Genomic DNA, 20,411 nt, shown 5'->3' with positions numbered 1-20,411 from the left:
TAAGCAAGCAGGTAGCCCCTTCGGACACGTCACGGAAAAGGCCATGCGGCCCGCGCCTGGGCAGAGGCCCCCTGCACGCGCAGGCCTTCGGAGTTCTCCCCTCATCGCGCACCCAGTCCGTGCCCTTTCATGGTGACGCGTGTCCCACAGAAGCCCCGTGAGGACACTGGGCAGGTCTCCGTGCGGACTCTGTTCCATCTCCAGGACTGGGGTGTGTGTGAGTGTATGTTCATCTGTTTAACAAACTGCCAAACTGGTGAATGCTGAGCCCTTGGCCTTGTGACCTGTACGCACATCCCATGCCCCCGCCTCCGGCCTGTGTTTTCCTTGTAGCGTGTGGTGTCACGCTGGGTTTCCTAGGTGACAGCCCTGCCTGGTAGTTATTCTGCATTACAATTCTTATCAGACATGGTGTGCAGGCATTTCCTCCCGGTCTGTGCTTGCTTGCTCTCTAATGCCGGCAGTCACCGTTTTCTCTTACAGCCATGCTTTTTAAAAAAAAAATATATATATATATTATTGATTTTTTACAGAGAGGAGGAGAGAGGGATAGAGAGCTAGAAACGTCGATGAGAGAGAAACATTGACCAGCTGCCTCTTGCACACCCCCTACCGGGGATGTGCCCGCAACCAAGGTACATGCCCTTGACCGGAATCGAACCTGGGACCTTTCAGTCCGCAGACCGACGCTCTACCACTGAGCCAAACCGGCTTCGGCACAGCCATGTTTTTGGTGTCAGACCAAGGAACTCTCCCCAGCCTGAGGCTGAGCCAGCTCTCAGGATGCACCTCCCCACACACAGCCCCAAGGTGCTTATTTACATGTATTTTACATAAAATTTGCATGCTATTCATTCCTGTCACTTCTGTTCCCATCAGACTTCAGGATTTCTGAAGGCTTGGTAGAGAAACCTGACCCCTCTCCCTCATAGAAAAACCAGGACCCTCCTCCCTGTACCTGGCTCACTGCTTTTCACCCTCAGTCCCAGGCCAGGCTGGGGACCCCTCGGAACCCTAGGTCTCCTGGCTCCCAGTCATAGCACTGTTGGAGTTGCATCGCCTGGCTCAGGCGTCTTCAAACTACGGCCCGCGGGCCACATGCAGCCCGCAGAGGAGTCTGATCCGGCCCGCCAGGTTTTTTGGGCAGTGAGCGCAGCCGAGGTGTTACAGTAGGAATTAGTAGTTCATATAGTCCGGCCCTCCAGCTCTCTGAAGGACCGTGATCTGGCCCCCACTTTAAAAAGTTTGAGGACCCCTGGCCCTGGCTACTTAGCCTTCACCAGCTCCATGAATACAGAGCCGAGCTGTTTCTGTTTGTTGCTTTATGTCCAGCATCTGGCACATAGTAGCTGCTCATTGAACATCTGTTATTTTTGTTAATCCTCACTTGAGGATATTTTTTTCCATAAGAGTGGAAGGGGGAAGGGGAAGGGGAAGGGGAAGAGAGAGAGAGAGAGAGAGAGAGAGAGAGAGAGAGAGAGAGAGAATATATCACCATGCCCTGACTGGGGTGGGGATCAAACCTGCACCCAGATCTGAGCCCTTGAGCAGGAATTAAACTTGAGACCCTTCAGTCTATGTGTGGATCGATGCTCTAGCCCCTGAGCTACCGGCCAGAGCGAACATCTCTTGAATGAATGAATGAATGAATGAATGAATGAAGAGGTCCTAATGTGCCTCGTTTCGCCGTCAGCGGAGGCTGAAGCTGGGTGATTGCTGGCTGGACGTGGCCCCTGGTGGGCTCAGCTTGCTCCTCCCAGGACCGGCAGCTCCCTCCCTGGCCGGCCCCCCCCACCCCTCCCCCCAAGGGCTCACCTGCCCACAATCATGAGCTCCCTCTCGGACGCCCGAGGCCGCAGGCGGTTCCAGAGGTCCATGGTGAAGATGGTGCTGGCACTGTTAAAGATGGAGGTGAGGGAGGACATGAGCGCGGCCACCATCACAGCAATCATGAGCCCTCGGAGCCCTGGGGGCAGAAGGGAGTCTGTGGGCCTCGGGCTTCCCCTCTCCGGTGGGGCTGTGCCGACGGGCGGGGGGCCTGGCTCTGGGGCCCAGTCCCCGGGCCGAGCCCATTGCCTCCCTCCACCGCCGCGTGTCCCTCCTCCGAGCAGAGCCGGCCGGGGCCCTCCCCGTTACCGGTGGGCAGCAGCTCCAGCACGAGCTTGGGGTACGCGATGTCGGAGCAGCCTGAGGGGTTGCCGCAGACCTCCTGGCAGATCTCGGGGTCGGCACAGGCCACTTGGTCTGGGGGGAGGGGGTGCGTGAGCGCCTGGCTCCGTGACGTGCAAAGGGGCCTGGGCCTTGCAAGCACAGCCCTCCTGCCTCCCTGCCTGAGCCTCGGTTTCCTCAGCTGGGAGTTGGGACGGTGACCGAGGCTCCGGCAGGCGCAGGTCTGACAGGCCGCGGGCAGTGCCGCCACCCAGGGGGCTCAGGTCCCAGCACAGCGGCTGCACCGGCGCCCCCCGCCCCCAGGGGGCCCCACAGCGCCGGGGCTCCCAGCACCCAGGGGAGCCCCTCGCCCTGCCCTCTGTGGGTGCGGTGCTTCCCGGGGCGGCGTGCTCACATACACCCCGAGCACTCCAGGCGGGGGCAGCCCCCACGGCACTCACACCAGCTCCCCCAGACACCCTCAGAACTGGTCCCCAGGCAGCCCCCGCCTTCCCTGGAGGATGAGTGTGTGAGGCAGGGCTGCCGCTGTGCCCACCCTCTGTGGCCGGGGGTCAGTGAGGGGGCAGAAATGAGGCATCGGGTGGAGCACTGTGCCCTGCCCTCCCTCAGATGGACACTCCTGGGTGGACACTGAGGAGCTTCTTCCGTCCGGAGCACCACGCCCAGCACCCAGGACTCCAGTACACCACCCAGTGCTGCTCAGTCCCCACAGCAAAACTTCACCCCTTCACACACACAGAAACACACACACACACACACAGAAACACATACACACCCCAACACACACACCAACACACACACCAACACACACACCAACACACAGAAACACACACACACACACACAGAAACACACACATACCCCAACACACACATACCAACACACACCCCAACACACACACACACCAACACACACACACCAGCACACACCAACACACACAGAAACACATACACAGAGAAACACACACACCCCCCAACACACACACCAACACACACACACCAACACACACAGAAACACACACACACCAACACACACCAACACACACCAACACACATCCCAACACACACGCCAACACACACACACCAACACACACCAACACACCAACACACACAGAAACACACACACACACCAACACACACCAACAAACACATCAACACACACACCAACACACACCAACACATACACACACCAACACACACACACACACAGAAACACACACACACGCCCCAACACACACACCAACACACACACACACAGAAACACACACACACACACCAACACACACACCAACACACACCAACAAACACACCAACACACACCAACACACACACCAACACACACACCAACAAGCACACACACACACACGCACACACACACACACACACACGCACGCACGCACACTGCAGGCCCGGGCTCTTGCTAAGGGAGTTCCCAGCGGGCTCCGTTGGGCCGCAGCCCCTCCCCGGCTCGGACAGGAGGTGAGGGCCGGGCTCTCCAATGAGGCCGCAGGGACCGCCTCAGGCCCCAGCTCAGCCCCTTTGTGGAGGCCCCGGTGGGCCCCCTCGCCGGGCGCCCCGGGTGTGCCCGCGCTGGGAGGTGGGGGAGAGCCCGTCGGTGCCGGGCAGACACTGGCGTGACCAGGAAGGGCCTCCAGCCCCGGCTCTTAGCGGCTCGGTAGAGGTTCCGGACACTTCACAGGCCTGAGACAGCCCACGGCTCTCCTCCCGGGGCCTCTGACAGACCCTCCCTTCCCCCAGCTGATGGACGGAGGATGGCGTGAGCTCCCCCTGCAGCCGGACATTCCCGAGCACCTGACCGGGCCCCGATGTGGACTGTACACTGAACCACCGATCAGCACCGGCCACATACCCTAAGCCCCGATTCCTGAGGCCCTAAACCCTCATGTGAAACCACCAGTCCGCGCGTGCCGAGTGCCCGAAGCCCCGGCCCTTCCCTTTCCTCCCTCAGAAGGCCCTTCACCCCTGCACACGTGCTCTCTCTTCCTCTGGGAGGCAGCCCGCAGGGTCTTCTCTAAGAAAGCCTGTGTCCTGGTCTCCGGCCCGTCTCATCTTCCACTGCCCTCCCCCGGCCTCCCCTCCCCGGCCTCCCATCCCCCGCCTCCCCTCCCCCGGCCTCCCCTCCCGGCCTCCCCTCCCCGCCTCCCCTCCCGCCTCCCCTCCCCCGGCCTCCCCTCCCCGGCCTCCCCTCCCCCGCCTCCCTCCCCGGCCTCCCCTCCCCGCCTCCCTCCCCGGCTCCCCTCCCCCCGCCTCCCCTCCCCCGGCCTCCCCCCGCCTCCCTCCCCCGCCTCCCCTCCCCTGCCTCCCCCTCCCCCGGCCATCCCCTCCCCCTGCCTCCCCTCCCCCGCCTCCCCTCCCCCGGCTCCCCCCCCCGGCCTCCCCTCCCCGGCTCCCCTCCCTCCCCTCCCCCGCCTCCCCTCCCCCGGCCTCCCCTCCCCCGGCCTCCCCTCCCCCGCCTCCCCTCCCCCCGCCTCCCCTCCCCGGCCTCCCCTCCCCCGGCCTCCCCTCCCCGGCCTCCACCCCCCCTGCCTCCCCTCCCCCGGCCTCCCCTCCCCCGCCTCCCCTCCCCCGGCCTCCCCTCCCCCGGTCTCCCCTCCCCCTGCGTCCCCTCCCCCGGCCTCCCCTCCCCAGCCGCCCCTCCCTCACCTCCCCTCCCCCAGGCCTCCCCTCCCCCGGCCTCCCCTCCCCGGCCTCCCCTCCCACGGCCTCCCCTCCCCATGCCTCTCCCGACCCCCGCCCCACTCCCCCCGCCCCCCCTCCCCCGGCTCCCCTCCCCCGGCCTCCCCTCCCGAGGCCTCCCCTCCCCCGGCCTCCCCTCCCGAGGCCTCCCCTCCTCCTGACCTCCCCTCCCCTGGCCTCCCCTCCCCCCACCTCTTCCTCCCCCGTCCTCCCCTCCCCGCCCTCCCCTCCTCCTACTTCCCCTCCCCTCCCCCCCCTCTCCTCCCCTCCCCACCTCCCCTCCCCCGGCCCCCCCTCCCCGGCCTCCCTCCCTCCCCCGCCTCCCCTCCCCCGGCCTCCCCTCCCCGGCCTCCCCTCCCCCGCCTCCCCCCCCCTGCCTCCCCTCCCCCGGCCTCCCCCCCCCGGCCTCCCCTCCCCTGGCCTCCCCTCCCCCAGCCTCCCCTCCCCCGGCCTCCCTCCCAGCCTCCCCCTTCCCGGCCTCCCCTCCCTTCCCCCTGCCTCCCTCCCCCGGCCTCCCCTCCCCGGCTCCCCTCCCCGGCCTCCCCCCTGGCCTCCTCCCTTCCCCCCGGCCTCCCCTCCCCCGGCCTCCCCTCCCCTGCCTCCCCTCCCCAGCCTCCCCTTCCCGGCATCCTCCTCCCTTCCCCGGCCTCCCCTCCCCTGGCCTCCCCTCCCCCGGCCTCCCCCCTGCCTCCCTCCTCCCCTGCCTCCCCTCCCCTGCCTCCCCTCCCCCTGCCTCCCCTCCCCTGTCTCCCCTCCGGCGGCCTCTCACCTGGGAAGAGGATGCGGCTGACCATGCCCGGGAAGACCATGAGGAAGAGGGGCAGCACCTTCAGGTAGGCGGCCATCAGTGAGCCCGCTTTGGCGTGGGACAGGTTCTTGGCCGCCAGACTCCGCTGGACGATCACCTGGAGGACGGGGACTGGGCGCTGGTGGCCTTTCCCCCCGCGGCCCCTCCTCGCAGCGCAGTGCGCTCAGCCTGGCTCCCGCCTCTCCTCCCCGCAGCCCTGTGGTCAGTGGGGCAACTACCGCCCCCCTGCCCTCCCGCTCCTTCTGGGCTTGGGCCTGCCCGTTAGCGCTCTCCATGGAGCCTGCACGCCCCCGCAGGCCCCCCGCAGGCCAGTCACAGCTCCTGCCTTCCCCCAAACAGGCCCCTCCAGCCCGCAGCCCGCAGGAGCTCCCTGCGGAGGCCGCCTGAGACAGACCGGGTTAGCTGAGGGAGAAGGCGGAGGGCTGAGGACGCAGGTGCCCTCAGTCCAGCGGTGCCGATTGCACACGGATAGCTGGGGTTCAAGTCCCGCTCCCCCTTCTCTGCCTGTGGTCGTGGGCAAACACTTTCACCTCTCCTGCCTCAGTTTCCCAATCTATAAAATGGGGAGAGTATTGGAACTGTTCCGACAATTAAAGGAAGTCTAGCCATTTAGAATAGGGTCTGCCCAGCATGTAGTCATTGTTACTGTTGACGTTACCCACCTCTCCATCAGGTAAGTTAAAGGAAATAAAGACTTAAACTGTCTTTTTCCTGCAGACAACCAAGACCCTCACCAAATCCGCCAAGAATCCTGAGTGGATCTGCCCCCACCCACCACACCCCGCCTGCTGTAGGCTCCACCGTGCAGACACGCACTCTCTTTGGGGGAAACTGAGTCCAGGCTGTGGACCCCATCACATAACTGCCAGAAAACGTCAGCGTAACTGAGGTCAATGTCCAGCCCATAACCACAGCACCGCCTGAGCCTGTGGCCCCCAGGGCAGGCGCCTGTGCCCCTGACACCCGTCAGCCAGCCAGAGCTCAGAGCCCTGGGCACAGCGGCCACCAGACTGAGGACCTGCTTCTGTAACTCGGGCCCCACAGGGACAGTGTCAGGTGCCCTGAGTCAGTCACAGCTCCCGGCCGGGGAAAGGACCAGAGGAATGAACGCGGGAGCAGCACCCTGCAGCTCCAGCTCAGCCGCCCTGCCCCCGGCACACCTGCCCCCTCCTCCCCCCGCACCTGCGGGCACAGGCCTCCCTCTCTGGGGGGGAAGGGGGAGGCCTGTCGGGAGAGGCCGTGGCAGTGGCTTGGCGACAGGCGGAGGGCATGCAGCTGGGGAGGGTCTGGATGAACCCAGAATGAAGACCACCCAGTTGGTGAGTCAGAGCAAATGAATGGAGAGGTTAGAAGCGCAGACAGACTCGTGTGAATCCCCCCTCCCCTGGGTCTCCGTGAGCCCTCAGTCTTCCATCTGCCGAATGGGGCCACAGCAGCTTGCCCTGCGGTGCTCAGCAGTCTTCGCAGAGACCACTGGGGGTTGGTGTCGTGGTCACGCTGTTGCCGTTCAGTCAGGTCCCAGGAGAGAAGGGAGGCGGAGCTTGGACAGCAGGTGGACAGCCAGGCGCCCGCAGTGCAGACACGGGAAACAGCTCACTGGCCGCGGCCAAGCAGGAGGCGGGCATGGGGGACACCGGCAGGGGATTAGCTGCTCTTCCTGAGTGGCCTCTGTCCTGGAGGCGGAGGGGCCTACAGGACGGGGCGGGAAGCCAGGGCAGGTAGGAGGACGGAGAGAGCGCAGCGCAGGGCTGGGTGGAGGAGGAGTTAAGGGAGGGACCGGCGAGGGCTGCTGACAGGATTGGATGTCTGGGCTCGGGGCTGCGGCACACTGTGTGCCTACGTCTTGTCTGGAGCCTCCTCAAAGACTCTGCCCCTCACAGGGCCTGGCTCTCCCCAGAGCGTTTTCTGCCGAGGAGCCTGGTCCCCTCAGTCCCCCTCCAGCTCCAGAGGGCAGCCGCGGGCTCAGAGCTTTCTCTCCGCTCCCTCAGGCGCTGGTCCTGGAGCATCCGGGAAGGCACAGGCCTGGCAGGTACCAGCCTCTCAGCGCAGGTGAGTGAACTGCGGACACGCAGGAGGGAACTGTGCCATTGTCTTTAGCTTTATAGTGGACATCAGGGTGGGAGTCTTCCTAGTGTCCCGCTCCTTCCTCTGAAACCCATGTCCTCGTCACACAGCTGCCGTCATCCCGGGCCCCGGGCCGCCCCCGCCCGCACTGGCCCGTCCGAGCCGCCCCACAGCGCTGGGCTTGGACTTCCCGCTGGCCGCGGTGGGAGACGGTGAAGTCGGCGGTGAGGGAGGAAGAGGATGGTGCACTGGCCGGTGTGGCTCAGCCGTCAGCGTGCCGGGTCATGGGTTTGATTCCTGGTCAAGGGCAGGTACTTCAGTTGCAGGCTTGATCCCCGGCCCCGTCGGGACCCAGGTGGGAGGTCTCTCTCCCATCGATGTTTCTCTCTCTCTCCCTCCCCTTCCTCCTTCCGCTCCATTCTCTCCAAAAAAAATCGATAGAAAATATCCTTGGGTGAAGATCAGCAAAGGAAAGGAAGGCAACGGTCAGGGAACTAGACTGAGCCCGCGGTTCCTGGAGCCACTTCAGCGCCTGCAGTCTGTGCTCCATGAGCTAGCGGGTGCCCCACGTCTCCCGGAGCTCATTCTGGTTTGATCCCCCGCCCCCCCCCCCCCGAACTGCTCCCGTTCGGGGGCTGCTGCGTGTCCTCCCTCCGGAGCCCGGCCCCGGTGGTTTAGAAGTTGGTGTCGCTGTTGCTGTCATTTCTCAGGACTCCGAGCCCCCGGAGCACAGGCCCGGAGCGCAGGTCCTGGGAACGGGTGTGAAACGAGAGGGTGTGGCGCCTGCAGGTGCTTCTTCCCCTCTCCGAGGCGTGGGAGCAGCCGCAGTCCCGGCCCGGCCACCGCAGCCAAGGGCAGTCTGCTTTGGAAGCAGCCGTTTCTAGGGAGGAGCTGGGACTGGCTGCTCAGAACCCACCGCCGGGAGGTGTCCCTGGCCGCAGCCTCCAGGCTGGCAGTGCTCGGCCGGGGGAGATGGTGCAGGGCCCATAAGACAATAGCGTTTGTCCAGTCGTCGCTAGTCGCCTCCTCCACATCTGCCCGGGCCATCTGGACCGCGCTGGTCGCAGTCCTGAGCAATGGCTGTCGCCTGGCCTGTCCCCTGCTCCCCCACGAGCCTAACGCTGTGCTGGCCCAGGCGTCGCACGGCGACCCAGGCTTTGGGCTCTGCTGACCCCGCTCAACAGCAGCTGTGCAGTCACCGCGCCGTCGTCGTCATCGTGGGCCTGGCTCCGGCCCCGTCTCTGCGCCCTCGCCCTCCCCGGCACTCACTCGGAAGGAGGCCGAGCCCTTTGGATCAGCCTCCAATTCTTGAACAAAGCAGGGCGGCCGGCGTGGCTGGGGTACACACTGGCGTGCAGCACACACGCCTGAGGACTCCCAGGAAGCGGGTGAGGCTGGTGGACGTGAGCAGAGCCATCACCCACGCGGCTCCATAACCCGTGTAACACGTAAGCGTTCATAGTGGCTCTGCACTCACTGTCCCTGCAGCACAGGCACTGTGACCGCTCCTCACGCTCCCCTTTCAAACTTCCGGGAACCCACTTAATCGTCCCGCGGGTAGCTGCCGCGCCGGGCTCTGGGTCTGTTCTCGGGAAGCCCGCTTAAAGGGGCCGCGTGCGGTACTGCACCGGCGGGCTGCGGTGGGCTCGGCTCTCACGCGGAGGTCAGCCGGGCCTGACCGCGCTGCACTCTCGGCAGGGCCTCCCGTCCTTAAACCACCCCAGCTCCAACCATGGGATCTAGCCTCTAAACGGTACTGGGGTCCGATGTCGATGTAACAGAAAACAAAACATTTCAACCGGCAACAGAGTCCCTGGGTTTGAGGCCTGAGAAAGCGGCTGCACAAACGCCTCTGCCCACATGTCTGTGCTTTCCGGGTCAGGGCCCCCTGCCCACATGTCTGTGCTGTTCCGGTTCAGGGCCCTCTGCCCACATGTCTGTGCTGTTCTGGGTCAGGGCCCTCTGCCCACATGTCTGTGCTGTTCTGGGTCAGGGCCCTCTGCCCACATGTCTGTGCTGTTCCGGTTCAGGGCCCTCTGCCCACATGTCTGTGCTGTTCTGAGTCAGGGCCCACTTCCCACATGTCTGTGCTGTTCCGGGTCAGGGCCCTCTGCCCACATGTCTGTGCTGTTCCGGTTCAGGGCCCTCTGCCCACATGTCTGTGCTGTTCTGAGTCAGGGCCCACTTCCCACATGTCTGTGCTGTTCTGGGTCAGGCCCTCTGCCCACATGTCTGTGCTTTCCGGGTCAGGGCCCTCTGCCCACATGTCTGTGCTGTTCCGGGTCAGGGCCCTCTGCCCACATGACTGTGCTGTTCTGGGTCAGGGCCCTCTGCCCACATGTCTGTGCTTTCCGGGTCAGGGCCCTCTGCCCACATGTCTGTGCTTTCCGGGTCAGGGCCCTCTGCCCACATGTCTGTGCTGTTCCGGGTCAGGGCCCTCTGCCCACATGTCTGTGCTGTTCTGGGTCAGGCCCTCTGCCCACATGTCTGTGCTTTCCGGGTCAGGGCCCTCTGCCCACATGTCTGTGCTTTCCGGGTCAGGGCCCTCTGCCCACATGTCTGTGCTGTTCTGGGTCAGGCCCTCTGCCCACATGTCTGTGCTTCTCTGGGTCAGGCCCTCTGCCCACATGTCTGTGCTGTTCCGGGTCAGGCTCGCCCACCCAGAGGGCCTTTGTGCACGTCCAAGTGGGTGCGAGATGCAGCCTGTGCCCTTTCCTCTTCAGACAGGTGTGTTACACACGTGGTCTTCGCTTTCATCCGTGTGTTCTCACACCAGCTGTGTGTGCCTGACAGTTCTGCCCGGCTGTGCCCTCTGCTGCCAACCTCCTCCCGCCTCAGCCTGTGGAGCCCTGCTCTCCTCCCTGCAGCCTCTGCTCAGGTCACCCAGGCACATCTCCCTCCCCACCCACACCCAGCCTTCTGTCCCTGCTCTGCTTTTTAAAGAATATATACTTTCATTGATTTCAGAGAAGAAGGGAGAGAGAGAGAAATAGAAGCATCAGTGATGAAAGGCAATCATTGATCTGCTGTCTCCTGCACACCCCACCCTGGGGACTAAACCGGCACCCAGGCCTGCGCCCTGACTGGAATGGAAGCGTGGCCTCTTGAAGAGTGATGCTCAGCCCACGGGCCCTGCTCTGCTCCTGTTAATGCCACTCAGCACCTGAGACGTGCGCATCACTCACTTGCCGTCTGCCTGTCCCTCCACGGGCTCCGAGAGCCTGCGGTGTGTTGGCTGGTGATGTCTAAGTGCCTGGTGCTTAGATGACGCCCACTGAGTGTTGAGCAAACAATTCCCGGCCCCAGCGTTAGCCTCCCTGAGAAGCTTTTCTCTCCCTGGCTCGCCGGACCGTCCCAGGCAGCCAGCAGGGAGGAACAGACGTGCCATCATGTGAGCAGAGCCAGAAGATAGCGTGTAGAGCAGTAGAAGGGAGGCGTGATCAAGGATGGCGGGGGAGAGAGGCAGACGAGAGGACAGTGCGGAGGAGGCTGAGGACAGCGCTGAGGGCGAGGCCCGTACCTGGTCCGTGCACCAGTACCAGAGGGACGGCATGGTCATTCCAAACAGGATCCCGGGCCACGGGAGGTCGGAGGTCAGCGGGTCTCGGAAGATGTGGAAGGCGTCTTCCCGGGGCAGCCCGCAGCTGCTGTTCTCCGTCCGGTTGGCGGCCAGGGCCAGGAAGTACTTCTCCGCCAGGCCCTCCAGCCCTCCGACCGCAGCGAAACCTGCACACCAGAGGCAGCGCTCGCCAGGGGCTCAGAGCCACCCCAGCAGGAGCAGGGTTTGGGGACAGTGAAACCCCACTCAGAGGACAGCTACCAAGGGAAGTCAGCACCTCAAGGTCTCAGCCTCTTTTTTGTTTTTAACGCCTTTGGGAGCGAGTATGGGTTGCTTTTCAGAATAATATTGTTAGATGCAAAACACAAAATACGTAGGCTTGCAAAGGAAATCAAATGCAGAAAAGGCAACTCTCAAACCGTAAAAACTACTATAAGCTAGTAGTTTATTTATTTGCCCTTGAAGTAGTAAAAACCTAGCAGGAGGGCTGATAACAATTTTGCTTCAAAGTCGCCTTGAGCACAACAGGATTTCAATGCATCAGCATCAATTGTAAGAACACCTGGATAAGAACATCTGGGGTATCAAAGGCGGATATGGCTAATATTGCCATGGTTTCTTGCCTCCATTTATAACTGAAAAATGCAAAATTTCAATGATAGATTCATCAAATAGAGGTGTGTGTTTTTCCCATCCAAGGTTCACAGACGCCCGGAATTCTGCTCATAAGCCCCAGGCTCAGCAACCTTGCTTTAAGGACGCATTCTTTCCCCTCAGAACTTCTCAGCGCCTCTCAGTTGCAAGAGTGGAGCACAGACTTGTGACCTGGAGCTAGTGGATCCCCCTCTGAGGCTGTTTCCTCATCTGTTAGTGGGGCCACGTGGTGCCAACCTCACAGATGGGGCTGGCAGGTTGAGACACTACCCACAAGGCACCGAGTCTGCATAAGCGTGAGCGGCTCTACAGAGAACGAAGTGCTGTCATGTGAAATCTGCTGCTTTTCATTAATTGGGAGGGTTCAGGGTTACCTCAAAATAATGTAGCTCCCACCAGGTTGCATATTGGAGGGCTTTTTATTTTTTTATTTTTTATGGAAGACGGGAGATTGGTGCCACCACTTGGGTAGGAATGACTACTGGCGAAGAATTACTGTGCTGATAAATTGTCAAGTTTTATTTCCCTGAAAGTTATTCTGTGGTAGTGGTGGTGGTGGGTGTTGTCAATAACTGATAATAAGCAACATGTGTACTTCAGTAGTTCTGCCGGGTGGCCCCACACGGTGGCTGACTGCACCTCCCGGGAGGCCCTAGAGCCGGTGCACCCAGTGGACAGCGTCAGACCAAGGCAGATGGCACCTCCACACACACACAAGCGACACACTCAGGGGGCAGACTCAGCGAGCACCAAAGCCCCACGGAAACAAGTCCTACTCCTGAGGGGTGTCTCCTGCACAGCAGCTCTCCCACTGTAGACACAGCTGGTCCTCACAGCCAACTGGCCTGGAGGTCCATTCCTCCCAGTGACACCAACAGCAATCAAGGCTCAACTACAACAGGGGGCACACCTAGAGTGCCCAGCTCAGGTGACTGGGGAGGCTGAGCCACTGGGCGCTACAGGACACCTAGCACACAAGGCCACTCTTCCCATCCCAGGACACACAGTAGCTCTACCCAATACACAGAAACAAACACGGGGAGCAGCCAAAATGCAGAGACAAAGAACCACGTCACAAATGAAAAAAATGGAACCAAGCAAACCAAAATGATACCCGTGGATTAAAAAGAAGAAAAATGGAGCCAGAGGACAAATGGAACGAGTAAACAACTGGCCAGTAGTAGATTTTAAGCAACCCTGTCAATAATGACATGAATGGAACTAACCTGAAGACACACAAGATGGAGATTGTCAGATTAGATTTAAAAAGCAACTACTGGTATATGATGTCTGCAAGGAACCCGCTTAGAATATAAAGACATAGGTAGGCTAAGAGTGAAATGATGAAAAAATACCCCTTTCATTTATTTATTTATTTATGATTTAATCACTCATCCATATTGATATAGGTGCACTATTAGTTTTTACTGAAATAAAACCAGCAGGTGCTCATGATGAGCACAGTTCTCTCTGCTAAGCCACCTGCCTCCGGCAGGACCTCTGACAGCTGGGTGTGCCGACCCCAGTGCTGAGGGCAGATGTCTCCCAAAGCGGCCAGGGACCCCACTTACTGTAGCCCATCAGGGTGAATGCTCCCACGAGCATGATCACAGTCTGCAGAGCATCCGTGTAGATCACAGCAGCCAGGCCACCTGGGGAGGGAGGGCGGGCGGGGACTGAGTGAGGGCGAGCACCCTGGCGGAGAGGAGTCCCTCTCACCGAGGGAACCTGACGGGTCACCATCCAGCGGCCGCGATGGCTCCATGTTAGCTCTGCAAAGAGGCCCCCCTCCCCCTCCCCTCCGCCCCCTGCACATTCTCGTTTGCACTTCCACTTTGCTGGTTGAGGTGGGGTTGATTTCTCTGCCTCCCAAGCATGGCTTCCTCTGACCAGTGACAGTGCAGCTCTAAGCCGAGGCCTCCAGGGACCTTGGGCTCCTGTGCTTGCTCTTCTGTTGCCCTGACAATATGCTTCCTTTTTTTAATCCTCACCGGAGAATATTTCCCCATTGATTTTAATTTATTTTAGGGAGAGTGGAAGGGGGGCGGGGCGGGGAGAGAGCGAGAGAGAAAAACATTTATATGAGAGAGACACATGATTCAGTTGCCTCCCAAACACACCCAGATTGGTCCAAGAATTGAACCTGGGACCCAGTGAGCCAGGGCCACCATGCTTCTTGAAGAAGCCCCGCCTAGCCCAGTGGAGGACGATCCACATGGAGGCAGCACCCAACTGAGCGCCCATGCAAACCTCCAGCCCTGGGAGCCGGCTGTCAGGTGCCACCTAACTAACTGCAGTTCAGCTGAGCAGCGGGCCAGCAGAATCCCACCTGCAGACAATCCATGAAACGAATTGTGGGCAACGATCACCATTGTTTTAAGCCCCTAAGTTTGCCGGTGTCCATACACAGCAGTTTCCAAGTGACACGGAAGTGGTGCTTGGGCCACAGTCCATGCTCTGAATGCCTTTGCTTTTAACATGAGAAAAAGAATGCGCGGTCTTCAGAGCCCTAACAGGCTTCCTGACCAGGGTCATGGTGGCTGGTCTCAGAAGAATCTTGGTTTTGCCACCAGCACAATGCTTGTAATAGCTCTGGGCAGGGCAGTCTTTCCCTTTCACTCCCTATCACTCCCTCCTTCCTTGCCTGGCACACACATGTACTTGTGGGCAAGGTCACTGGGCAATAAAAGCCCAGGCCGGGGCGTGGTGTTCTCCTGGGACTCGCCTTCCTCGCCAACAGGCCCTGCCCTGAGTGGGAGAGACCTGCCTAGCTCCTGGCCCCCATGCCCTGCCGCCCTGCCATGTCGTTCACTGGCTGGAGTGTGGTGAGAACACTGAACCCACCCTCGTTTTGATGCCAAGATTTAGGGGCATGTACCATGTGCCAGGCACTGGGCTCAGTATTTTATCCGGTCACCGCTAACATCTTGTGAGTCCCACCTAGTTCTACGCAGCAGGACACAGAGGCAGACAAACAGCAGGCTGCCAGGCCCCGCAGCTGACAGCCCAATGGGGAGACAGACCCCCCCACAAGGAGACAGGAGATGAACTGCGCCCATGGCGGGCCCTGCCCTTCCCCTGGGCTCAGGCACACGCTCCTCGCTGACCCTCGGCCAAGCTCTCCGGCAGCATAGGCCTTCATTTGAGTTGGTGGCTTCTCTGCTGGGGCCCCAGCCGTGTCCCATGCACACAGCCCTCAAGGCTCATTCTGTGTCGCTGCCTTGCCTGTGGGCGGGCACAGCCTGGACCTGCGCTTGCTCAGCCTCAGCCACTTCTTATCACCCTTGCTGTCCCTCAGACAGGCAAACGTGCTCTCATGTCAGAGCCCTGCGCCCGTCCTCCCTCCCCATGGCTCCTTCTGTCCTCACTTAATTCTGGTTCAACTGCCGCCTCGGCTCAGCCCTCCATGAAGAAGCCCTCCCCCTCCCAGCTCACCCACTGACTTTTCTGCTGGGCGCCTGTTCATTAGGACAACACACCGGACATTGTGTACTGGTTTCCTATTCACGTCTCCCTTCCCGGCTAGGGCAAAGGCTGTCTATCTGTGCGCTGCTTCGCCCTCCTCCCAGCACGATGTCTGGCCTACGGGAGGTGCTGTTCACTAGTATATACAACAGAATAAGTCGATTACACCAATAGGAGGCAGAGAAGGGGAGGATTCAAAACCAGATACTACTCAACTCCAGGCCAGTCAGAGTCCAGTGGGTCTAGGAAAGAAGTCTGAGGGGCAAAGATGAGGCTGCCCCGCCTCGGGCTCTGGCATAAAGCTGTGGCTCGGCCTTGTTCAGTGCGTGTGAAGACACAGGCTCAGCACCTGTACGTCCTCAGTAAATGGGCCTTGAGTGAATGGAAAGTGCTTGATGCAGCTGTGCTGCATTTTACAACCCCCTCTTATCAGGCAACCTCCTTCCTTAGGACTACAGCCAAGAGCAATCATGTTATCTGGGGGTGAAGTGGAGTTTAATGGATAAATGGTCTGAACACAGTAGAAGACTAGAAGATGGGCTGGGAAAAGATGGGGTGGCACAGTCCCTGCCCACCTCCCCTCTCAGCATCACCCCTTATTCCATCATACCTGCAATCGTGTATAGAGCTGTGATGGCCAACAGCCCAACTATGGCTATGTACAGATCCAGTTTCAAAGACTGCTGAATAAAGATGGCGCCTGCATACATGTCCACCTGTAGAAACATAAAGTGAATGGATGGATGGGTGGATGGATGTGTGGGTGAACAGATGTGTGGGTGAATGGATGTGTGGGTGGGTGGATGGATGGATGGATGGATGGGAGGATGGGTGGATGTGTGGGTGGATGTGTGGGTGAGTGAATGGATGGACGGAGAGATGTGTGTAGCAGAGGTTCCACCAGCCTGGATTCAGGCAAACACAGAGGAATCACACATTGTTATTTCTTCACCCATCTCCTTCCAGATTTGGGGTCTCAGACGGAGCCTTGTGGACAATTACATTTGAGACCCCTTCCCTGGGCTAATACAACAACCTCCTCAGGCTCCCGTTTCTGCCTTGGTCTTCGTACACCCGTCCTCATAGTGCGATCACTCACATGCGGGCGTGGTCACCTCGTCCTTCCCCCAGTAAGGCCCTTCGGTGGCTCCAGGCCCACAGGGTCTTGAATGAGCTAGTTTCACGCCAGGCCCGCCGATTTGCCTGCTGCCTGGCTTCACTTCCTTCGCTCGCCTCCTAGTCCCAGTCCTCCGGGTCCTCGGGAACAAGTCATGTTCACCCCCGCCCCCCAGCTTTGGCGTGCGAATCACCCTCTCCAGATCCTCCTCCGACATAACTTGCCCTGTGGAGGCTTCCCGGCGTGGAGCCCGTTACTGTTCGGACGGAATGGCGTCCTCAGCCCACTCACCCTCACACAGACAAGCTGTGCCCGCTCCAGCTGGGCGAGTCAGCGTGAGCCAGGCTGGCTGAGCGGCACATGCCCCGCTCTTGGCCACTTTCCAGGAGCTCTGCCCATCCCCGGGCTGGGCGGGCAGGCCCAAGGCCATCAGCACCGCTGATCTCTGCTGATCACGGTCGATCTCAGGAGAAGATCAAAGTCCCCTGCGGTCAGTGACCCGCCCCGCCCCGAGGCGCTGCCAAGGCAGCTTTGGCCGGAGCTGGGGAGGTCCTTCCCCCACCTTTTCTCCTGACACCCTCTGCCGTGCTCACCTACCCCACCCCACGTCCTCTCGGCACCCTGAAGCTTGCCCAAGGGGAGAAGAAAGTTCAGGCGGAGACACCCAGCAGGGGCTGCCACAATCCCCCGCCCCCCCCCCCCCCCAGATCCCCACCTTACCGAGATCTTGGTGAAGATGTAGATAAACAGGTAGAGCACAGCCAGGAGGGTGGGGATCCTGTTGCCGCCAAAGCGTTTCCTGAGGTATTCTGGCATCGTGGTGACCTGGGGCCAGAGCTCAGCTTTCACCCACCTGGCCATGGCCTCAGGGCACCAGCCCTTCACCTCCCCCCTTCACCCCCCCCCCCCCCCGCCCAAATGCTGCACACACATGGTCTTGGGAGTCACAGTGGGGGACTCAGAAGGGAGGAGAAAATGGAAGCAAAGAGGTGAGTGGAGGAATTGGGGTTCTGTGCAGGAACATGTAGACAACTATATTTCCCAAATGTGAGGCATTTGTGTACCCCATCCAAGTTTTTGCCATCTCTACTATTATTAATAATTAGAGGCCCAGTGCACAAATTTCATGCATGGAGGAGGGTTCCTCAGCCCAGCCTGCACCCTCTCCAATCTGGGACCCCTCAGGGGATGTCTGACTGACAGTTTAGGCTAGATCCCATTGGCAGTCAGACATCCCTCTCACAATCTGGATGACTGGCTCCTAACCACTCACCTGCCTGCCTGCCTGATCACCCCTACTTTGCCCCCCTGCCAGCCTGATTGCCCCTAACCTCTCTGCCTGCCTGATTGCCCTATCTCTGCTTGCCTGCCCAATCACCTGGTCTGACCTGGCCTCCATCTGGCCTCCCCTGATGGCCTGATCTCACCCCAAACTGCCCACCCCTGCCTGCCTGATCGCCCCTAACTGCCTCTGCCTCGGCCCCTACCACCATGGCTTTGTCTGGAAGGAAAGCGGACGTCTGAAAGATGGCTGGTCAACCCAGTTAATTAGCATATTACCCTTTCATTAGTATAAATGTTTTCCTTTCAATCAACTCACATTTTTATTTAAATAAATTGATCTACAAAGAAAATTTCAAATCAGCACTGTAAATGGAAAATCGATTCAAAATGTACCGGAGCCAGCAAAAATAAACGCATGCATAATATAATAATTTGTTTGGTTTCTCTTCTTTTCTGGCAACTTGCCGTTGCACAGCAAAGACCCTGCGCTCAGAGCCGGCTCATTCTTTCTTTAAGAGAAAAGAAAAGAGTGTCAGGGAAGCACTGGTCAGGGTTGAAGGCCTGCGGGCACCAGCGTGAGCTGCCCCCGAGTTCACCCAACAGCTGACCGACCAGGAAAGGAACTCACTCGCCATGGGGTTCAGTGTGGCTGGCCTTTGGGGAAGGTGCTGTATGTGACCTTCAGCCAGGTCCCCGTGAACACCTGGAGGTTCTGACAGCAAACCACGAGGTCTGCAGAGCGACGGGCATCAGAGGACCCCTTCACCCGGAGGCCCCGCAGCGGGAGGCTCCGCACACCTGGGGGGAGGCCGGAGCCATGCGGGACACCCCAGGGGCTGAGCCATGTTGCTGAGCACCATCTGGGGCAGCACTGTTCTTGGGGTTTGGCATGCCTGTCCACCTCCTCTTCCCCTCTGTAACCCCGACTTAGGGTTGAAAATGTCACATTTAGCCTCTGGGGCCTCAAGCCAACAGCTGTTCTTGCAGGAGGGACAAGGACGGATCGACGATTGTGCGTGCACCCACCCTCGGCTGCAGCTCACCTACCAGGGGGTGACTAACGGCCCGGCCTCAGCCTCCAGCCACAGAGCTCCTTCCTCACTCGGCAGGGGGCACCCTCGTCTGCTGCCACAGCACACGGCAGCCGGCAGGGCAGCGGAGGACGCCTGGCCACCTCCTGGGAACTAGCTGCCTCTCCAGTCCTGACGCCTTCCCACGGCCGGTGCTCAGTGAGCGCTTCCTGAAGCTTTGGCCCGGTGCCCGCAGCTCCGCCCGAAGCGGCAACCAGACACGCTGGCTGGGAGGAGCCGGTCACAGGCCCAGCCACCAACGGCCTCTTATTCAGGCTCCTGTTGTCTCCAGCTGGGACCATGTGTGCCCACAGGACCGCCCTTCCCACGGATCGCACTGCTTCCGGCACATTTTCAAACGATTTGTCTCATCAGTAAGCAGCTCTTTCTACTTTGTGTATTTACAAACTTTTCATAATAGAAGGTGAAGATCAACTATTGCTTTATGGACAACTCTATGATATTGTATGATCTTGCCGTGTGTGTTAAACATCTAAGACAGAAACAGTGAAAGAGACAGAAAGGTGTCAATAAGATCAGAAATAATGTCCAAAGACGAAACCAGTTTGGCTCAGTGGATAGAGCGTCAGCCTGCAGACTGAAAGGTCCCAGGTTCGATACCTGTCAAGGACATGTGCCTTGGTTGCGGGCACATCCCCAGTAGGGGTGTGCAGGAGGCAGCTGATCGATGTTTCTCTCTCATCTTACTCTCTATCCCTCTCTCTTCCTCTCTGTAAAAAACCAATTTAAAAGAAAGAAATAATGTCCAAAACTCCAAAATCTGTTTTTTCAAAATCCTAAAGCAGCATTATTTGGTAACAAAAAATTATAATATTTCATATCAGTTAGAAATTACTCAACTATTGTAGTTTTGCATGCAAAGAAAGAAGTCACTGGACTAAATTTTTCTTAAGTTTAAAGGAGTAACGTGCTATGCCGTAAACATTCAGAGACTCCCCGAGGACCAGGCTCCTAGCTGTGTCACCAGCACATCTTCCCCCTCCAAGCTTGGGCCTCTCAGGCACTGTCCAGCGGGTGTCCCTGTGCAGAGGGAGGGCGCTGGAGAGGGGCGGGGCGCTGGGGAGGGAGGGAGTGCAGGCCTTCTCATCCTGCGCCCGTGCCTGGACTCACCTGGCCTGCGATGTAGATGGGGAGGAAGATCCAGGCCAGCGCCAGCACGGAGAAGATGCCCTGCGGAGCACACGGAGGACACGCAGTGAGCTCAGCCGCCAGGCGCCGGGGTTCCCGCCCTGCTCCCGGGACCTGTCTGCTCGGCCTCCCGTCCGTCCGTCCGGCTCTCACCGGCTGAGTGGCTCACCCTCCCTGGCGTCATACTTCCATGTGTAAATGGGAGTGGGGATGACGTGGGACAATTGGAGGCAGCAACGTTGGCCAGCACAGTGTCCCCTGAACCTCACGCCATCCCCTTCATCCAGGTGCACGCCCGCCCCTCCGCGGAGCGGGGTCCCGAGGCAGGAGGGCTGGCGCCGAAGAGGAGGGGGCGCTAGGAGAGCCCCATTCCTCAGG

General features: G+C 60.0%; 1 protein-coding gene across 1 annotated transcript in view; it reads right to left on the bottom strand.

Moving 5' to 3' along the window:
• Positions 1-20,411, bottom strand: part of SLC5A11 (solute carrier family 5 member 11) — a 56,478-nt gene that overhangs the window by 18,605 nt on the left and 17,462 nt on the right. The window contains exons 5-12 of the mRNA XM_036460152.2: positions 20,016-20,075; positions 17,251-17,355; positions 16,024-16,129; positions 13,520-13,600; positions 11,256-11,461; positions 5,633-5,768; positions 2,137-2,244; positions 1,816-1,966 (exon numbers count right to left, since the gene is read on the bottom strand). Of these exons, the coding sequence (XP_036316045.1) occupies positions 1,816-1,966; positions 2,137-2,244; positions 5,633-5,768; positions 11,256-11,461; positions 13,520-13,600; positions 16,024-16,129; positions 17,251-17,355; positions 20,016-20,075 (953 nt within the window). The remainder of the gene's footprint in view (positions 1-1,815; positions 1,967-2,136; positions 2,245-5,632; positions 5,769-11,255; positions 11,462-13,519; positions 13,601-16,023; positions 16,130-17,250; positions 17,356-20,015; positions 20,076-20,411) is intronic.

Source organism: Pipistrellus kuhlii, unplaced genomic scaffold (assembly GCF_014108245.1).
Source record: "Pipistrellus kuhlii isolate mPipKuh1 unplaced genomic scaffold, mPipKuh1.p scaffold_m20_p_31, whole genome shotgun sequence".
NCBI lineage: Eukaryota > Metazoa > Chordata > Mammalia > Chiroptera > Vespertilionidae > Pipistrellus > Pipistrellus kuhlii.
The sequence above is the reverse complement of the archived record's forward strand: the minus strand, read 5'-3'. Positions and strand labels throughout refer to the sequence as shown.